Source organism: Balaenoptera physalus, assembly GCF_965194825.1.
Source record: "Balaenoptera physalus genome assembly, chromosome: 18".
In the NCBI taxonomy this organism is placed as follows: domain Eukaryota; kingdom Metazoa; phylum Chordata; class Mammalia; order Artiodactyla; family Balaenopteridae; genus Balaenoptera; species Balaenoptera physalus.
In genome coordinates, this window is record NC_138899.1 from 2,731,062 (window position 1) to 2,749,364 (window position 18,303).

An 18,303-nucleotide genomic window follows, 5' to 3' on the forward strand; every position below is an offset into this window, starting at 1 on the left:
CAGAGAGCCTTTGCCCACATCGCACGAAGCTGCCTGGAGTTATGTGCACTGTCTGTCAGGACCCTCGAGACAGCAGCCCTACGCCACGGGCGATTCAGGTTTGTGTTTCTGCAAACTTGCAGATCACTGCGTGTCCCCAACCTTCCATCACACAGAGAGAGCCTAGCCCAGCGGCTCTCACACTTTGCTGCCGTTTATAGCCACGTGGGCAGCCGTCAGAAAGCCCCTCAAGGCGGGACCCAGTCTCCAAATGCCCCCACGTGCCTCCAGCGTGGTGCAGTTGGAGAACAGGCGGTCTAAGGTGGCGCTTCTCAAACCCGAACGTGTCCGGGAATCACGACGGGTCTTGTTAAGATGCGGGTCTGCGTGGGGATATCCCGGCTGGGTTTCTAACCAGGCGACAGGGACGTTCCGGACCACACTCGGAGTTGCCAGAGTCTAAATTGCCATTCCCAGTCTGCAGATGCTGGCTTGGTTTGGTTTGGTTTGGTTTGGTTTGGTTTGGTTTGGTTCGTTTGAGGGGAGCAGATAGGAGAGAAAAGTTCTAAGTGCGTAGAAGAAAAGGAAGGGAGGGGGCGGGTGTGAGGGAGAAAGAGGAAGGGGCGTCCGGCGCTGCGAATGCTCCCTGCCCCCAGGCTACCCCTGGACCAGGATGGTCTCATCTTCCTTGTTGGCGCCCTCAAATCTGTTCAGGTTCATCTGAGCAGGTGTGAAAGAAGTGGAGAAAGTAGGGAATGGTAGTTTTACATGAATGATTTTTTTTGACTCTTCCAAACAGGTGTTGACGGTTTACCTGGAGACACTGGACCTCCTGGAAATCCCGGTCGCCAAGGTTTCAATGGCTTACCCGGCAACCCAGGTCCGCCTGGCCAAAAGGTGGGCACTGAGCGCTCTCTGCATTGCTGTTTCCGCGTCCTTGTGATTAACTGGACGCATAAATTGTGGGCTGTTAATCTCACAGGGTATGTTGGGTCAGCGTGGTTTGTGTTTGAATGAAATAGCATCAGATAGAAAGTACCAAAGTACACGGGGTAGCACGCGGTCGTGCCTGTTTTGGGGAGAATCACTTGTTCCTGCTTTGTGAGTGGGCTCCTGCCTGTGTGTGTCCTGGATCTCAGGTACGACGTGTGTCGTATCACGAGTGGAAGGAGAAAGCTGTTTGGGAGCCACTGTCCTGAGTGACCTAACAGCCCCCAGCGGGGTGGACGGCAGCCTTTCTCAGCCTCAGTGACACTGCCATTCGGGTCCCGTAATTCCTCGTGGTGGGGCTGCCCCGAATGCTGTGGGGTCTTCAGCAGCCTCCTGCGTGGCCCCGACCCACAGATGCCAAAGGAGCACCCCGACGTGCATGCCCAGTGCGACCGCCGGAAACACCTCCGGACGCTACCCGCTGTCACCGTGCGGCACAGGGCCCTGGTCGGGGACCCCGGGACTAGGGTGACGTCAGGGTTCTCTTTGCCCCCAAACACCCCTCTGCCGCTTGCTGATACGTGCCGTTCCGCTCAGCAAGTACAGGCGACTGTTGGTTAGATCCTCTCCTGTTCTGATTATAAGGAAGGGAAGTGAAATTGCCAGAAGGCGTCTGTCCTACCTGGGAAAAAGGCCACGGCCAGGGGATGCACCTTTGCCGACACACAGCCCTCGCCCTTGCCTTGGGGATGGGCGGGGGTGCACGCTGGCAGCTGTGCCTCAGTGATGCTGGGGAAGGTTCCTCCTGAGGAACGCCTGACCCGAGGGGGTGTCCCTGCCCCGTGAGGCTGACGTGGAGCACGTGGCCTTTATGTGACACACCCCCGCCCTCCCCTGATGACCCGCACTGGGTGTGACAGTGAGTCAGTGACCGCAGTATGTAGATCGCCTCAAACACTGGCTCACGAGCTAGTAAGTGCCGAATGGAACTGGAATTAAGGATTTGGTTTACGATTTGAAATTCTGAGCTTTTTCAAAATCCCTTGGACTGAGTTCCCTCCAGTTTGCAGATTTCACCACGGGGCCATGTGGATAAGCCACCACTGCCCGCCTACCGCCACCTGGTCCTCATCTGGAAGTTGTCGCCTTCAGGGATGCCAGAGGGGCGCTGTGACATAATGTCCACCTTCTGCTTCATACGGCCCGTCGGTGCTTAAATTGGGGTGCTTTGAATGCTCTTTCAGGCCCTCAAAACACTGCCTTTATTTTTAATCATCTGTGTGTGTCAAAGCCCTTTAATTCATGAAGAGGTTTTAAGCGTTTAATTTGACATGAGAGCTTTCGTTTCATCAAAAAAATGAAGTAAATGGAGTTCTGTTCCAGTCCTGGAACTTCCCACCTCTTAATACCAATTCGCTGGCCACACACCACGCTGGGTGTGTTCCCGCTGTGTAGACTCAGGGCAGCAGCGTCTAGGGGCCGAGACCCAGCGGAAGGAACTCCTGCCTCTCTGACTGTGGACAAGCTGTCCAAACGGGCGAGCCTTGGCTCTCCTCCTTTGTGAAAAGAAAATAATAAAAATTACCTGCCTTTCGGCTTGTAGTGAGATTGAAAGGCAACAATAGGTGTGAAGAAGCTCCGCCAGCTGGAAGGTGGGACAAATACCGCTCTTGTAAATGCACCGGCAGCATCGTTTAACACGTACGCTCTTGGCCTGGTAAAATCGCGGGCTCTGAGGGTCACTGGCTTCTCTGTGCTTCGGGGTTTCCAGGGCGAGCCTGGAGTTGGTCTGCCGGGACTCAAAGGTCTGCCAGGACTCCCTGGCATCCCCGGCACCCCTGGAGAGAAGGGAAACATCGGGGGACCAGGCGTTCCCGGAGAGCACGGCGCCATCGGCCCTGCAGGCCTTCAGGGAATCAGAGGTGACTTCTTACGGGCAAATCCAGCTTGTGGTAGGGACGGGGTCTGTCTATTGTGTCTCCGCAGAGCACCTATTAGGGCCCAGTAAATGTCTGTTGAGTGAACGATGAAAATTCTAGACGGGTTCCTGGCGAGCGGCGTGAGTGGGTGGTAGGCGCTCACACCACTGTGTCCCCATGTGGTGCATTCATGATTTCTTCCCCATCCAGGTGACCCGGGACCTCCTGGATTGCAAGGTCCCAAAGGAGCTTCTGGAGTCCCCGGAATAGGCCCTCCTGGAGCTATGGGACCCCCTGGAGGACAGGGACCCCCAGGGTCATCAGGTGATACCACGTTCTTCCAGAATGTTCCCTTCCCTAACTCATAATCTGTGACTAAAAGGGGGAAAAGTCAGTTCTATTCTGTGGCTATAGGTTTGGTTGTTTGCTTACACGTAAGGTCACAGACACCTTTCTTTACCTCCCTCTGAAATTGGTTTAGATGCCAAAGACACCTCCCCTCTATATTGTATATTCTTTACCTTTTATATTTAATTTAGAAGGATCGGTATCTCTATCTTATCTTTCCATAGGAGGTTTAGTAAGTTGTAGGTAACTTAAACAAAATGAGTTCCTGTCTGGAAGCTACCTTTGCCTTTAATAATCATTCTAGAAGTGAGACGGGGGGGCGGGGGTGGACCAGGGCAGGACAGTCAGGGAGAGACACCGTGGAGAAGCTGGGCTTAGGTCTGAATACTGCGGAGGGGCCCGGGTGGGAATTGCTGACGGCTCACGGCAGGCAGGCGGGGCTTTGTCTTGGGATGTTATTTGCCCACCGATGGCCCCAAACAGCACTATCTGAGAAGCTGAAAGCCGTTCCCCTCTACCCCCGACGTGGGCACGGCTACACACCTTCTGCAGAAAGTAACGGTTAAACAGGGTACAGGTCGCTGCAGGACACCCTGTCGATCCTGCTGACGCCCCACTTCTCTTCCCCACCTCAGGCCCCCCTGGAGTGAAAGGAGAGAAGGGCTTCCCCGGATTCCCAGGCCTGGACATGCCGGGCCCCAAAGGAGACAAAGGGCTGCAGGGGCTCCCCGGCCTGACGGGACAGTCGGGGCTGCCTGGTCTCCCTGGACAGCAGGGCACACCTGGACAGCCCGGGTTCCCAGGTAAATGACCTGTGAGCTCCACCCAAGTGGATGCTGGGGAGACGCCTCACCTGGTCTTGTTCACGACCCTCGCTCGGCATCTGCCATCAGCGTTCACGGTCCTTCCATCTGGCCACAGGTTCCAAGGGAGAGATGGGCGTCATGGGGACCCCCGGGCAGCCCGGCTCGCCGGGACCAGCGGGTGTGCCAGGATTGCCGGGTGAAAAAGGTAGGGAGCCGTGACTCTGGAAAAGCCCATCTCATGTCTGTGTCCCGATGCCTTGTGGGAAATTCTCCAAGAGTCGTAGATCATAGTTCATTTCAAGAGGCCTGGGAAAGAAGATCAAGCAAGGGTCCGGAAGACTCCTTCTTCCAGGAGACGCTCATGCATCGTGGGGATTAAGGGCTGTGCCCTGACAAAAAATCAGAGAGAAGACAGGTTTTCGGGTTTCCTTGTTGGCATAGTAGAGTTTTTGTTTTTTCTGTTTTGTTTTGAGAAATGGTGGTATTTTTAGTCATTCGAAGATTCAGTCACAGCGACTGAATCTTTGGAATCAAATTAGCAAACGGGAAGTTTACAAGTCTTACTTTTTATTTCTTATCTTGATATTTGAAGTTGGTTCAAATACTGTTTTTAAAAAAGAAATTGACTTTAAATGTGAGACATAAAAATGGTCATTTGTTTAGTTGAACAGGAAAATTCTGTTCTTTAGTATAGAATTGAGGGACCACTGTGAACAGGCGTCGTGAAGGTATTTAAGAAGGAGAGAAAATATAAATTATTTAAGCTAATAAGTGAAGTCTCATATGTTGGAATTATTAGCAAATAATGAATTCTAGAAAATGGCTTTATTGTTCATTTCCCTGCTGTCACTTTCTTCTGGGTAACTCGGACACTCGCCATTTAATGCCATTTTTGGACAGACTATTTGTTCTTTATAGGTTGTTTATCAGTTGCTTCTACTGGCCAGAAAGAACACCACACTTGTCACTGCCTTGGGGGCCCTTGGCCACGTGTCACTCGGTGCCTCCTCTTCCTTCTACAGGGGACCACGGCTTCCCGGGCACCTCGGGACCCAGGGGAGACCCTGGCTTCAAGGGTGATAAAGGAGATGTGGGTCTTCCTGGCAAGCCGGGCTCCATGGATAAAGTGGACATGGGCAGCATGAAGGGCCAGAAGGGAGACCAAGGAGAAAAAGGTAACGCGGAGGACAGTTTACCTTCGGAGGGGGGAGAAGGTGTCTAACGAGTTATTCAGTTTTTCACACGTGATGTCAGACCAACCTGTGTTTCTACAGTTTGTCTTATTTTAAGCAGACGTGGTTGTCACTATTTTTGTGTGTGTGTCGTGCAGGACAAACCGGCCCAACTGGTGATAAAGGATCCCGGGGAGATCCTGGAACCCCAGGAGTGCCTGGAAAGGACGGTCAGGCAGGACAACCTGGGCAGCCAGGTATGGAAGGGAGTTCAAGGTCGCCAGCTCGGCAGGGGCTTGTGTGGGGAGAGGTTACCTGGCAGTTTTCATGGGCGTTGACCTGTTGGGTTTTTCTCTTTATGATTCTAGGACCTAAAGGTGATCCGGGCATAAGTGGGACCCCAGGTGCTCCGGGACTTCCTGGACCCAAAGGATCAGTTGGTGGAATGGGCCTGCCAGGTATGTGGGGTTTAGGAAAGGAGTTTTCTTTTCAGTGCTTGCACATGTGGTGCTTGTGGGACGAGTCTGCGGGTGAGACCCACTTCACAGAGGATGTAATCCAGGGAGATGTGTCTTTGACACAAACTCACATCTTCAGTTCTGTGTGGTCTCTTGCCTAAGTATGGTGGCATTTGGTTGACCTTCTGGCCATTGCTTAAACAAGCAAACAAACAAAACCTGTCACAGTTTAATAAAATAAAACACGGGCTGTGTACTTTGAACTTTCAGTTACCTCCAAGTGATCCGTCTACTTGGATCCATCGAGGAGGTGATTAATTCTCCATTCAGTTGTGTCAGCACAAGAAGCTCATGCCTGTAAAACCCTTTGGCATTAGCTCAGAAGAATCCCCTGGGCTCCTCTGCCCCGGTCCTGAGCTGGCCTCCCAGGCTTTGCCATCAGCGTTTGCGGTGGTGACCGCGACCAGAGCAGAGGCAGCAGCTGGAAGGCTCAGGCCCCGAATGGTGCAGGTGCTACTGCTTCTTAGCATCTGCCTGGAGCAGGAAGTCAGGGCGGCCAGCCTGTCCCCCTCACTCCTCCCAAGTCTCTGCGAGGCGCGTTGTCACTTTGCTTGAGATATAGACACCCAGCGGCTGCAGTAAGGCTTCTTAAATTCTTTTTGCAACACATCCCTTGGGCCTGTCATTCATTCTGCTAGGCAGATGCTGGTTGCAATAAAACAACCAGGGTTCCCTTTGTTGCAGTAATCTCCCAGGCCTTGGCTGCAATTTAATATCCAAGTTCTCCTTACAATAACATTGTCAACCGACTCACAGCTGCCCCTGACAACCAAGCCAACAGCCGCAGAGGGTCAGTTACAGGGTCAGGCATAAGCCTGCTTCCCCTGGCACCTATTTATAAATTAGTTTGACTGCCCACGTCCATCCTGGAAGCAGGTATGCTTTTACTCTCCATGGCCTGCCTCTCGCCCCCTCTGATTCATTCGGATAATGAGATTTGACTACGGAATGAAGGACATAGAAGCCATGTTTAATGCTGTTGGGAAAGGAAGCATGCTAAGCGGTTAAGGTATTTTTTTCTCCCTTTGTAACGTGATTGTCTTTAAAAGACAGGAGGAACGTTTCCTGGCATGGTTCTAATGTGGTCTGGGTGGCTGGCACCTGCCTGGATCACTTACAACTTGAGAAATGAGGGGATACGTGTTCTTCCGTCTCATTCTTGGCTGGCAGTTGAAGCGCTTTCCTATTTTTAATATTAGCACCTGCTAAGCACACGTTCTGTTTCAATTGTGTGTGTTTCTAGGAATACCTGGAGAAAAAGGTGTGCCTGGCCTCCCTGGCCTGCAGGGCATCCCTGGCTCACCTGGAGAAAAGGGAACAAAAGGAGAGAAAGGGCAGGCGGGTCTGCCTGGCATTGGGATTCCAGGACGGCCCGGGGAAAAGGTAAGAGCATCCCCGCGGAAACCCCTCCCACCCATCCCCACAGAAAGGCTTTGGAGGAACGTTTACTGAGCGTCTCCACACAGTAAATGAATCATAACACAGAACGGTTTCTCCAGTTGATTTTAAGTCTCCCTGCCTCCCCCTTCTATTCATGGCCTGTGTCCCCAAGGAGGATCCGAGACGTGCTGGGAGCTTGGGTAGCAAGTTGTCACGGGGAGAAATGGAGAAGGAACACGAGAAGCAGAACAGGCAGCTGCTCTTTTGCTCTGGTTCAGGTTTTGCCTCCATTTTCAGAGGGCTTTGATTCTCCCCTTAGAAAGCTGGAAGTGGAATTCTGCCATGCGATAGTCATTGCACTCACATGTATACAGAAAGCACCTCCAGACACATGTCCAAGGACAGATATAACATTAATGGGCCCAATTTCCACCCACAGGGAGACCAAGGGGTAGCAGGTTTTCCAGGAAGCCCTGGCGAGAAGGGAGAGAAAGGAAGCAGTGGGATTCCAGGGATGCCCGGGTCTCCGGGCCCCAAAGGCTCACCAGGGAGTGTTGGCTATCCAGGTAAGTGAGCTGGCCTCCTCCTGAGCTCGGGGTTCAAGGATGGCAAAGAGAAACTCAAAGTCATGGGAGTTCTGGTGTTTTGGTTTTTCTGTAGGAAGCCCTGGGTTGCCTGGAGAAAAAGGTGACAAAGGCCTCCCGGGATTGGATGGCTTCCCTGGCATCAAAGGAGAAGCAGGTAGAGACCACTTTCTAGGACACAGATGGGGGCCTGTGGAGAAGAGGCCAAGGGGCATCAAGGCTGGGTGACCTCTGGATGACCAGCTGGGCTCACACCTCCATTTCCAGATGAACAAACTGAGTCTAGGGGGACTTCTAGGGTCTTTCCACCAGTTAGACCTAGAACTGGTTTTACAGCTAGTTCCAATTGGGTCTAGAAACCTTTCCTGTTCGGCATGGTAGATGGATGTCCTTTCTCTCCACTCTCACCAGCTTTAGGGGGTCACTGTGCAGTGGCGTTGCTGCCGCATGAGGGTCCCTTCTGAAGGGGTGTCAGGAGTAACTTCGGGGAAGCTGGGCATGCTAGGGGGTGGGAGGGACAGCTCCCTGGAAGAATGTCAGGATTGGTGCATTTTACATGCAGATCAGGGTGCCGTGATAGGTTCCATGCCTGACCGATCTGACCTTTCTCTTTGAGGTCTTCCTGGGAAGCCTGGTCCCACGGGCCCGGCCGGCCAGAAAGGGGAGCCCGGCAGTGATGGATTCCCAGGGTCGGCAGGAGATAAGGGTGAACCAGGTATGTTGGGCTCCCATTTCCCTTTCAGAATGAGACTCTGCTCTGGAGTAAACGTCTCCCGGAGACTTACATTCCATGCTAAGTGACCGGAGCTGGGTGTAAGCTGGGTGTAAGTTACATCCTTACAGCTATTTAAGCAACGATGTGGGCAAGTGGGGCAGGATTGGATGAGAAAAGGGGAAAGGGGATGTTCATTTATTCCACAAATACTTATGGGCATCTACCCTTGAAATGGCCTGAGCTCTCACTGCTGAGTGAAGGAGACACAGTAGAAAGCCCAGACCACTGCCTTCTCTGCCTGGCCTTTCCCCCTTTAGAGGAATGGTCCTGGGAATAGCAGTCCCCAGAATCTGCTCCTGTTACTGATGGGGGCACAGCAACTTGGGCAAAAGTGTGAGCAGCGAGCTCCAATGATGACAATCACATACGTAATAATATTCGTATATAGCAAGAGGGTGACACACAAACAATTTGAAACAGGTTGCCCTCAGTCAGGGGGATGGAGGGAGGGAAATAGTGCTGGGGAGGAGCATGCAGGGGGATCCATGGCTGTTAGTGTTGGTCTCTTTCTAAAGTTCATTTCTTTCATTCTATGAGCCTTATGTTTAGATTATGTACATTCATTTTCCTATAAAAATAATTCATAAGAAATGCCTCCACACCTACTTTCCCCCCCTTTGAATCTTCCCTTACACACTTTACTCGCACTTGTGGGCTCCCTGGTGTCTTCTGCCCCAAATATCACTGGCTCTGTGCACTGGCTCTGTGCACTGCCTTTGAGAATAGCTGTTAGTTGGATAGTCATCTGAGAAAAGCCAATTTGTGAGTCTCCAGACAGTAATGGGAAATAAGTACCCGTCTGTACAGATCATTTCTACTAAATGCTGTTATGGTTCTGGGCTCAAAGATACTTGGGAAAATGTACTAAATTATATACATATCCAGTCAAGGGTATCTTAGAACAACTGTGGTAATATAATTTTACTTGCAAAGTGCAACGGACTAATTTCTCTGTGTTTCACAAATAGTATATGGTGTTGGTGCAAAGAGTGGATATTGCTTTGTGCTGTTCCTGCAGCTCGGCTGTTTTAGGAGAGATAAACGTGACTTCTTACCTTTATCTTGTAGGTCTACCCGGAAGAGGATTCCCAGGGTTTCCAGGGGCCAAAGGAGAGAAAGGTAACACATTTGCTAAATATGTTCTTCCTTTTCAACTAACTGCTGATACACGTGGCACCGGCAGAGCAGGGCGAGCAGATACAAGGAAGCACGTGGACATCGATGATAGATTATGGGTCTGGGACAGTCACTTACTGTGGGCTCATGGCAAACCACTGTGTGGCGTGCTGTGTTTTGGGTTCATAGCCTTGTGAAGTGGGGGGGGGGGGGGAAGCGGCAGTAAATTCCAAGGAGGGCCCAACGATCCTTCTAGGTGGTGACCCTGTTTCCTTCCCTTCTTATTTTTTCTTAATAACCTTGAAACAATCCTAGAATTTTGTCATTTTGTTGGCAAGTTTGGGGTAATATGTTTAAAACTAAACATGCAGTTTTGTTTTCTGCAAGCTCTCACTTAAAAACATTTTTTAAAACAGCTTTATTGAGGTATCACTGACATCTAATAAATTGCATATATTTAAAGTGTACAATTTGATAAATCTTGATACATGTACACACCCGTGAAAATATCAGCACATTCAAGGCAGTGAATGCATTGTCACCCCAAAAGTTTCCTGGGCTGCCTTGTCACCGCCCCCTGCTCCTTTCTGTCCCCACCCAGACCTGCACCCCAAGCAACCACTGGTCTGCCTTCTGGAACTGTAGCTTAGCTTGTGTTTTCCAGAATTTTACATTCATGGAATCCTACAGCATGCACGTTTTCGCCCGACTTCATTCGCTCAGCGTAATGACTTTGAGTCGCCTGTGCTGTTTGTTGTGTCACTAGTTTATTCCTTTTTCTTGCTGAGTCGCGTTCCATGGTGTAGCTGTAACACAGTTCGTTTATTCATTCACCTGTTGGTAGAACAAGCCCTTAATTTCAGCAGTGCCATACCTTGCAGGCTTGTCTGCACATATATTCAAATGCCTTTGCCATAGAACACCTCCTTTAAAAAGTGTAAAGAATGGTCCCAGTTTCTTTGTACCCTAAGCTTTCTCTTCTTCAGGTGGGCCATGGTGGGAGTCTGGCACGTTATTTAATAAAAAGGAGAGAGAAGGGCACCAGTTCCAGTGTCCTCCTGGGTCCTTCTGGAAGCCCCTCCCTCCTCTTTGGTGCACTGGGTTCCTCTTCTTCCCTGCATTTCACCGTGATCTCAAACTGTCTTTACTGTTTAGGTTCAAAGGGCGACGTGGGTTTCCCAGGCTTAGCTGGGAGCCCAGGAATTCCTGGATCCAAAGGAGAACAAGGATTCATGGGTCCTCCCGGGCCACAGGGACAGCCGGGATTGCCAGGCACTCCGGGCCATGCGGTGGAGGGGCGCAAAGGAGACCGGGGCCCACAGGGACAACCTGGCCTGCCAGGTAAGGGTGTATCACTAGGTTCAGAGCTGGGACTGAAACAGAGGCACAAACATACCCAAGTATCAAAGGAATTGGAATAATTAAATTCTCAAATGAGCTTTTTATTTAGAAGTTTGCAACATTTATTACCATTGAAACTGCTTAAGACATTGGGCCCCTTTTACCTGGGCCTCCATTGGGTCAGTGCTTTTCTCATGCTCTTTCTTTCAAGGAACAAGCAATTAGGGAGAGGGAGAAGGCCATTACTGAAAGGGACTGGAGCACAAATGCCATGTGTGGCTGGTTGTTTAAAACCAGCACGACCTTCTGTCACACCTGATGCCCCGTGAACAGGTGGTTGCCCTACGGCACGGCCACCCTTGAGCACAGCGGCCGCAGGGCACTTGACTCTGAGACTGCGGTGTTTATATCGACGTTTACTGCCCGTCGAGGAGATTCTTCCTTCTAGGACCTGCCTGGATGTCTTCAGGGCTCATGCTGCTTAATATGATGTTGTTGTATACAGTTGGGGACAGTTGGGTGGCAGTGGTGACGACCACAGCCCAGTGACACTTATACATAAAACCACCCTCTGACCTCAAACGTGTGGCTTCTGTGTCTCCCATTAGGGCTTCCGGGACCCATGGGGCCTCCAGGGCTCCCTGGGCTTGATGGGCTGAAAGGTGACAAGGGAAACCCAGGCTGGCCGGGCACTCCTGGGGCTCCAGGACCCAAGGGAGACCCAGGATTCCAGGGCATGCCGGTGAGTTGTCTCTTGGCAGGTCTTGTTCTTGAAAAGGATCATAAGATAATATTTGTGTGTGTATGTGTGTATTCATGTGTGTTACATGTGTGTTACACTCCCAGATCCTCCCTGAATCAGCCCCTTCTCTCTGGCAAGTAATCAGCCATCTTTACTGGCATCATGGGAGGCAACTATTACAAAATTTTTTACAATCTAGTTTTACACAGACCATCAAAAGTGAAACGTTATACTACTGGAGATTATAGTTCAAGGCCTGGGTTTAAAAATCTATATACAAATGATGCAAAAAGAAAGCCTCAGTAACAGAGAAATATATCCCTGTTCCTAGTGCCATTCAGTGTCTGTGTATCTCTATGTATACATATGTGCATTATATGTATACATATATAGATATAATTTGTGCATGTTATTTTGCTTATGGCACTTTTTAAAATAAGGTAAAGCGAAGAAACATTACAACTTTTTATATACTGAGAAAGGAACAACTATGTTGAAATATCTAGAAATTAAGATAGTATTTTTTTAAAATACAAAAATATCGCTGTATTATAAAGGAAAATAATCCTTCTTTAGTATTTTTAATGTTTTTTTCCCATATTTAAAAGCACTTTTAAGACAAGATGCGAAGCTAATTTTAAAGAAAAATCACTGTGGTTGAGTATTGGGAGTAAAGTCATCCAGAAAGGTTCTTTGGTGTTGATAGATTGAGATGTTGCCATGACAGATGTTTAGGGAGTTTCAACTCTGTTCATGGCATCGTGCTATCGGGTGGGAACAGTGGGATGTAAGATTTATACCTGCTTCTGGAATTTACCACACAGACGGACAAGCAGAAGGGACAGAGTGACTGAAGCAAGTTGTTGCAATTTCCAGCTCCCTAATTTAGGCACACACAGAGGTTTTGTCATTCTTTTTACATCTTTAAGCAACCACAAGGCAACATTTGTTCACAGAGCTACTTCAGAACATGGAGGGGCTGTTCCCAGCTCCCTGACTGCCAGTTGCTTGAGGGACGTATGTCTCCTGAGCCGTTCCCGACTGACGTTCTCTTTGTGTGTCTAGGGGGTCGGTGGCTCTCCAGGAGCTACAGGTGCTAAGGGTGATATGGGACCTCCAGGAGTTCCAGGGTTTCAAGGTAAGACGTAAGGGAGATGCCGCTTGAAGACACGTTTACCTGCCACCAGAGCCCCAGCCCCTGGTGCTTTCCTGCTGGTAGACCTAGCATGGTCGCAGTACCAGACCCCGTTCTCTTCAAATTAAAATGCCGTTTCTGGGTGGCTGCCCCGTTATAACATGCACAAAGCCCATGCACAGCAGCGTAAAGACATTCTGAGTTTCTTACTAAGACCCCGAGGACCGTTCGCCTCTCAGTGAGGAGTCGTGGATTTGGGCCGTTCGTTAATGTTTTAATGTTTGAAGCAAATAGTCATTGGGTGCCTACCAGCTTCCAGGCACCTAGACTTTTTACTGCAGCATCAGGTGCACATGAATGAAAGGTGAATACAGCAAGGTCTCAGCTTGCAGGCATCTTGGGGGCTAGCTGGGGACACGTGTGAACCAGATCGTGACCAAAAACAGAATCACGTGCCCTTCCACTGGTTGTGACCATTTTATGGTTTGCTGCATGTTTGGAAAAATGTGACTTCTGGGTTTTAGAAAGAAGAGTTTCATCAAACGTTTTACATAGCTGACTACAAGTAATGTTCTTTTCTTCCACGTGCATAAATTCGAAATGTGTTCACTCTGTGTGTGTGTGTGTATGCGTGTATTATATGTGTATATGTATGTAGGTGTGTATATGTACACATAAGCATATGTGTACATGTATGTGCATATATGTATATACTGTGTGTATTCACACACACACGGTTATCGTTTGGAATTCTGTGCAAAGACAGTGTTTTACTTTCCTCCAGGGCAGAAAGGCCTCCCTGGCCTTCAGGGAGTTAAAGGGGACCAAGGAGACCAAGGTTTCCCTGGAACTAAAGGTAAGAGAATTTGGTCATTAGAAAACAGCAGTTGAAAATTCTTTGGCCACTTGGCAGGGTTCCTATATTTGGCTAATCTAGTTGACATTTTTACCAATGACTTGTCCTGAAAGTCAAGTTTGTTAAGTCTGTGCCTGAGATAAATCCAGTGGAAAGGGGTGAGAGACAAAATCTCACAGACTCTGAGGGCAGACGGAAATCAGCTGTAAAAATCAGGAACGAAATCCGTCTTGCAGGCTGAACAAACTGTGGCTGGACAGTATGGAGTTCTTTCTAAGAAAGGGGCTGCCTTGGCTTCTCCACGGGGAGCCAGACATGCCGAGTGGCTCCAAAGACACAGCTGGTCTTAGAAGGAAGTGGTCTGAGGGAGTCTGCATCCCATCCTGGTCTCTGCGGGTCAGAGCTTATTTCGAGGGCTGCGTTTCGTTTTCAAGACCGTGTTTCAAGAGAGGGAGTGAGCAACCAGCATGCACTGAGAAGTGGATTATTCGGGGAGAAAATAAATGGGGAAACGTGGGAGGAGCGAGAGAACGGAGGAAAGGGAGGCTGCGGTAGACCCGAGGCCCCCAACTTCACGTGGCTGCTCCGTGTACTTCAGGACCCGTCAAGCAGAAGGAGGTTTACGTTTACTCATCATTAAAAGATTAAGGCCAGTGGTTCTGGTGTGCAGTAAGGCAGATTTCAGATACATACGAGAACAAAGTCCTAATTTCACCTGTTGGAGCTCCCCACGTGAGAGGTGGTTCCCTGAGAGGGATGAGCTTCCCCTTGGGTCAGGGGTCCATCAAGCCCTCCAGATCTGAGTGGACATTTGACACTGGTGACCCCGAGGTCTGTTCCAGTCCTGAGGATTCAGGATTTTAGGTTAGAAAATAGAGATGTGCAGATACCCGTGTGTCTCGTCGTGAGGATCTGGTCCCTTGTGTTTTTGATTGTGATTCTACTTTTGAGAAGCACTGCGTTTGATTGGGTTTCATGTCAGAAGCTGTTTCTGCCTTGAATGTGGACAGTGAAATTGACCAGTGGCTGCCCTGATTCCCACAGGTCTTCCTGGCCCCCCGGGCCCCCCGGGTCCATACGACATCATCAAAGGAGAGCCAGGGCTCCCTGGTCCTGAGGGCCCCGCAGGTCTGAAAGGGCTTCAGGGACCTCCAGGCCCCAAAGGACAACAAGGTAGGAATAACCGCGATGTGCAGAGGGCTGTGGAGGCGGGAGGGAGCTGGCCCGGGCGGGGTTTCCTCTTCACCCGCATGTCTCACAACAGCCTCTGGGCAGTGACTGTGTAAACACGTATTTGAAGATGACTTTCTTACCTTCCTTCAGTGTATGTCAAAACCATGTGAACTTTCTGAAGAGGCCTAACAAGGTCAGAAAAAGAAATCCAAGAAAAGCTAGGGCAGCACACAACTCAGCACATCTATGTTCACTTAGAAAAACATGGGCAGAGGAACGGGAAAAGCATCTCTCCCGGCCAGGGGATGGGGACTGCAGGAAATAGCAACCCAGAATTGTAGGGATCGGTGTTCTCCACGGCGGCCCCAAAGCTCTACCCAAGTGGCCAAGAGCTGTGCAAGTCCCTGTGGTTCCCGGACACCTTAAGCTAGACTCTCTCTGCTTATTGGGGCTACACACTCCTTACTTCAAAAGCTATTGCTGAGGAGTGGGGATGGAAGATAAAGATGAATGAAAACATTTAGAGTAGAAAGGTAGCATCCATGAAAATTTGTTTCAACCACCTAGGAATAAACCGTACACATGAAAACAAAAAAACTACCCACGTCAGTAAACCCGGTGCCTAAACATTATCTGAGACACCAGAACGTGGCCGAGAGGGGGGAGACACCTGAGAAAATGAAAATGCATCAGATCTCTCCCTACCCCCATGTGACTGCCTTTCCCCAAACTGTGTGCCAAACAATAACAAGAATAACAGCAAGAAGCCGGGGAGAACCCCGAATTCCGAGACGAGGCACACCCCGTGTGGGTGTCAGTCTGCAGAGCGTGTGTTAACCTTCTGGCTTTCTGGGAAAGCGTTCCCACCTGTAGTCCGAGGCCCTGTGCTTCCCTCTCAGGGGGCCGAAGAGGACATTTCAAAAGGGAAGAAAAAGATACAGCCTATATATTGCTCTCCACAACCGGATCATGAATCCTTTCTCCTCTCTTTAGGTGTGACGGGATCTGTGGGCTTACCTGGGCCACCAGGTATTCCCGGGTTTGATGGGGCCCCCGGCCAGAAAGGGGAGACAGGACCCTTTGGACCTCCTGGTAGGTTTGCTGTGCTGTCCCAGCCTCACTACCCTCTATCTGCATCTTCGGATTAGAAGCCTTAGGCCCAGGCATATGGAAACCTGCGAAAGGAAGTGTTTCTTGAAAGATTTCCGTGGAAGTCTGTTTCTTAGGAGAAACAGGATCTTACAGAGGAGCCAAGGGTTGTCATCATTCTTTTCTGTGTAGGGAGACAGATGTTGATCAAAGCTCAGTGCCTCCCAGACGTTATTGAAAGAAGGCCGCTAGGGACGGCCCTATCTGGTTTCCTAAGAGTCTGCAGCTCAGACACTCCATTTCAGCAAAGGGCAAGGGGAGCGGATGATTGTGCCGTGTTGGCCAGAAGGCCACTGACTGGCGTGGACTAAAGTTGATCTGCTTCCCAAGAAGCAGGACCTCGGAGGTCCCATCGTGGCTGGGATGCCAAAGGCTGAGGGTGCAACTAAGTAGACAGAGGGCCCAGCCCAGCAGGAGGCCTGTGAACATCTTGCAGGCAGCGTGGTCGCCCAGGGGACAGGAGGACACCCTGCACGGGAGCTTCCTTCCACCCTTGATTCCATACGCTGGCTTTGGGCCACTAAGGCTGGGAAGCTACCTTAAAAGATGGTTGTTGTAATCATCCTATAATAATCCTCCCTCGGAGGAGCTCCCAAGTGCTGTATGAATACATGCGTGGAGTCATGTCATTTACTTCCTTTATTCATACATTTATATTTTCACATATTTCATTTATTCATTGGACTGAGTTTATGAGCTTCTGCTTTGCACCAAGTACCGTGCTTATAAAACATCTCCAGGTGGGATGCAGAGAGGAGAAGCTGAGGTAGCACGAGGGAGGTGGTGGTTGTACTGAGTCTCGCCTGTCTGTAACTGAGGAAGCGAATTTCTCTGCTGTCTTTCAGGTCCAAGAGGCTTCCCGGGTCCACCCGGCCCTGATGGGTTGCCGGGATCCATGGGTCCCCCAGGCACCCCGTCTGTTGATCACGGCTTCCTCGTGACCAGGCACAGTCAGACAACAGACGACCCCCAGTGTCCTCCTGGGACCAAAATCCTCTACCATGGGTACTCTCTGCTCTACGTACAAGGCAACGAGCGGGCGCACGGCCAGGACTTGGGTGAGGCGTCTACAGATGGTGTGTTCATTCCGCGTCGCGTGTCCAGCGCTGGGGGTGCTGGGCTGTGTTCCCGCTCTGGTCCTGCGGTTCGGAGCGTCACCAAGACCTAGTCAAGGAAAAGAGTCCTGTTTCCCTCCATCCTTACCAAGTGGGCCATCCTTACCAACAGCCGCCATATTACTAATGGGAAGCCAGGCAGACATAAAGGCTGACTCTTTGAAAATTTTAAATTAATAAAACTTTTGACCTCTTCTTCAAATTATCAAGTAGGATCAAGATATCGGGAGTACACACTTAACAGTTTGCATTCATAGTCATAAAATAGAGCAGCTTTACTGTTGCTCTTTTAAAAAATGTCCACGTTATCCTGTCCAAAATTCCTCTGTCCTTCTATTAGTTTAGATCAATAGCGGGTTGTGTGTTTGTCGTCATTTTCTTAGTCCTCTCCGGATCTGCTCCACCAAATTATGTTTTAATGTTTTACACCTCTAACTTTCACTGAGGTTGCAAACATATATAAAGACGGCTCTGCATTTCGTGAAAGACGCGGTCCAGAGAGTTACCAGCTGTGGTACAAGGAGCTGCACGTTAAGTTCCTTCTAGAATTCAGTTGCAGGAAAAGGTCTCTCTCTACTGATGAACTGCTTTGTTTCTGTTCATCCTGCTAATTCTTGATGGTTTCCCTTTGGCCTGGATCACTTTCCATTGAATTTAATGCTCATTTCCAATCATACTAGTCTGTTTGGTACATTTATTTCCTTCTTTCTGTAATCGGCAAACATTTTTATTTCCACCTTAGCGGACGTGTAGGATAGATGTCTTTATTAGCTAGCTCACTTGCATTCTGTGTCGAGGCAGACTGCGAATGGTAAGCAATGTCTTCTCCCTGCGTCCCCAGGCACGGCGGGCAGCTGTCTGCGCAAGTTCAGCACGATGCCCTTCCTCTTCTGTAACATCAACAATGTCTGCAACTTCGCCTCCCGAAATGATTACTCGTACTGGCTGTCCACCCCGGAGCCTATGCCCATGTCCATGGCGCCCATCACCGGGGAGGGCATCAGGCCCTTCATCAGCAGGTGAGTCCAGCCCATCGGAGCACACAGTTGACGAGGAAAAGCAGCTCACAGTCAGGGCAGAGATTATTCTTGTGTTTTTCCATTTTCCCCCAAACATTTAATCCATTGCCATTCCGTTTACTAATTGTGATACCTGAGTTTTGTAACAGAAATCAGCCATACAAATAATTGGATGTAAAAGTCAGTTATCTTCTTAAAAAATTTTAGTGCAAACCCTTGGTGAGATAAGGCCCGGCTTTGGAACAA

General features: G+C 49.8%; 1 protein-coding gene across 2 annotated transcripts in view; it reads left to right on the top strand.

Annotated features, from left to right (window-relative positions):
- Nucleotides 1–18,303, top strand: part of COL4A1 (collagen type IV alpha 1 chain) — a 152,549-nt gene that overhangs the window by 125,126 nt on the left and 9,120 nt on the right. For both annotated transcript variants that reach the window (XM_082435260.1, XM_082435259.1), the window contains exons 29-49: nt 779–876; nt 2,681–2,831; nt 3,039–3,152; nt 3,812–3,979; nt 4,098–4,187; nt 5,005–5,157; nt 5,313–5,411; nt 5,523–5,612; nt 6,916–7,055; nt 7,492–7,618; nt 7,713–7,793; nt 8,253–8,351; nt 9,480–9,530; nt 10,683–10,868; nt 11,477–11,610; nt 12,676–12,748; nt 13,530–13,601; nt 14,646–14,774; nt 15,768–15,866; nt 16,769–16,981; nt 17,880–18,057. In XM_082435260.1, the coding sequence (XP_082291386.1) occupies nt 779–876; nt 2,681–2,831; nt 3,039–3,152; nt 3,812–3,979; nt 4,098–4,187; nt 5,005–5,157; nt 5,313–5,411; nt 5,523–5,612; nt 6,916–7,055; nt 7,492–7,618; nt 7,713–7,793; nt 8,253–8,351; nt 9,480–9,530; nt 10,683–10,868; nt 11,477–11,610; nt 12,676–12,748; nt 13,530–13,601; nt 14,646–14,774; nt 15,768–15,866; nt 16,769–16,981; nt 17,880–18,057 (2,545 nt within the window). The remainder of the gene's footprint in view (nt 1–778; nt 877–2,680; nt 2,832–3,038; nt 3,153–3,811; nt 3,980–4,097; nt 4,188–5,004; nt 5,158–5,312; nt 5,412–5,522; nt 5,613–6,915; nt 7,056–7,491; nt 7,619–7,712; nt 7,794–8,252; nt 8,352–9,479; nt 9,531–10,682; nt 10,869–11,476; nt 11,611–12,675; nt 12,749–13,529; nt 13,602–14,645; nt 14,775–15,767; nt 15,867–16,768; nt 16,982–17,879; nt 18,058–18,303) is intronic.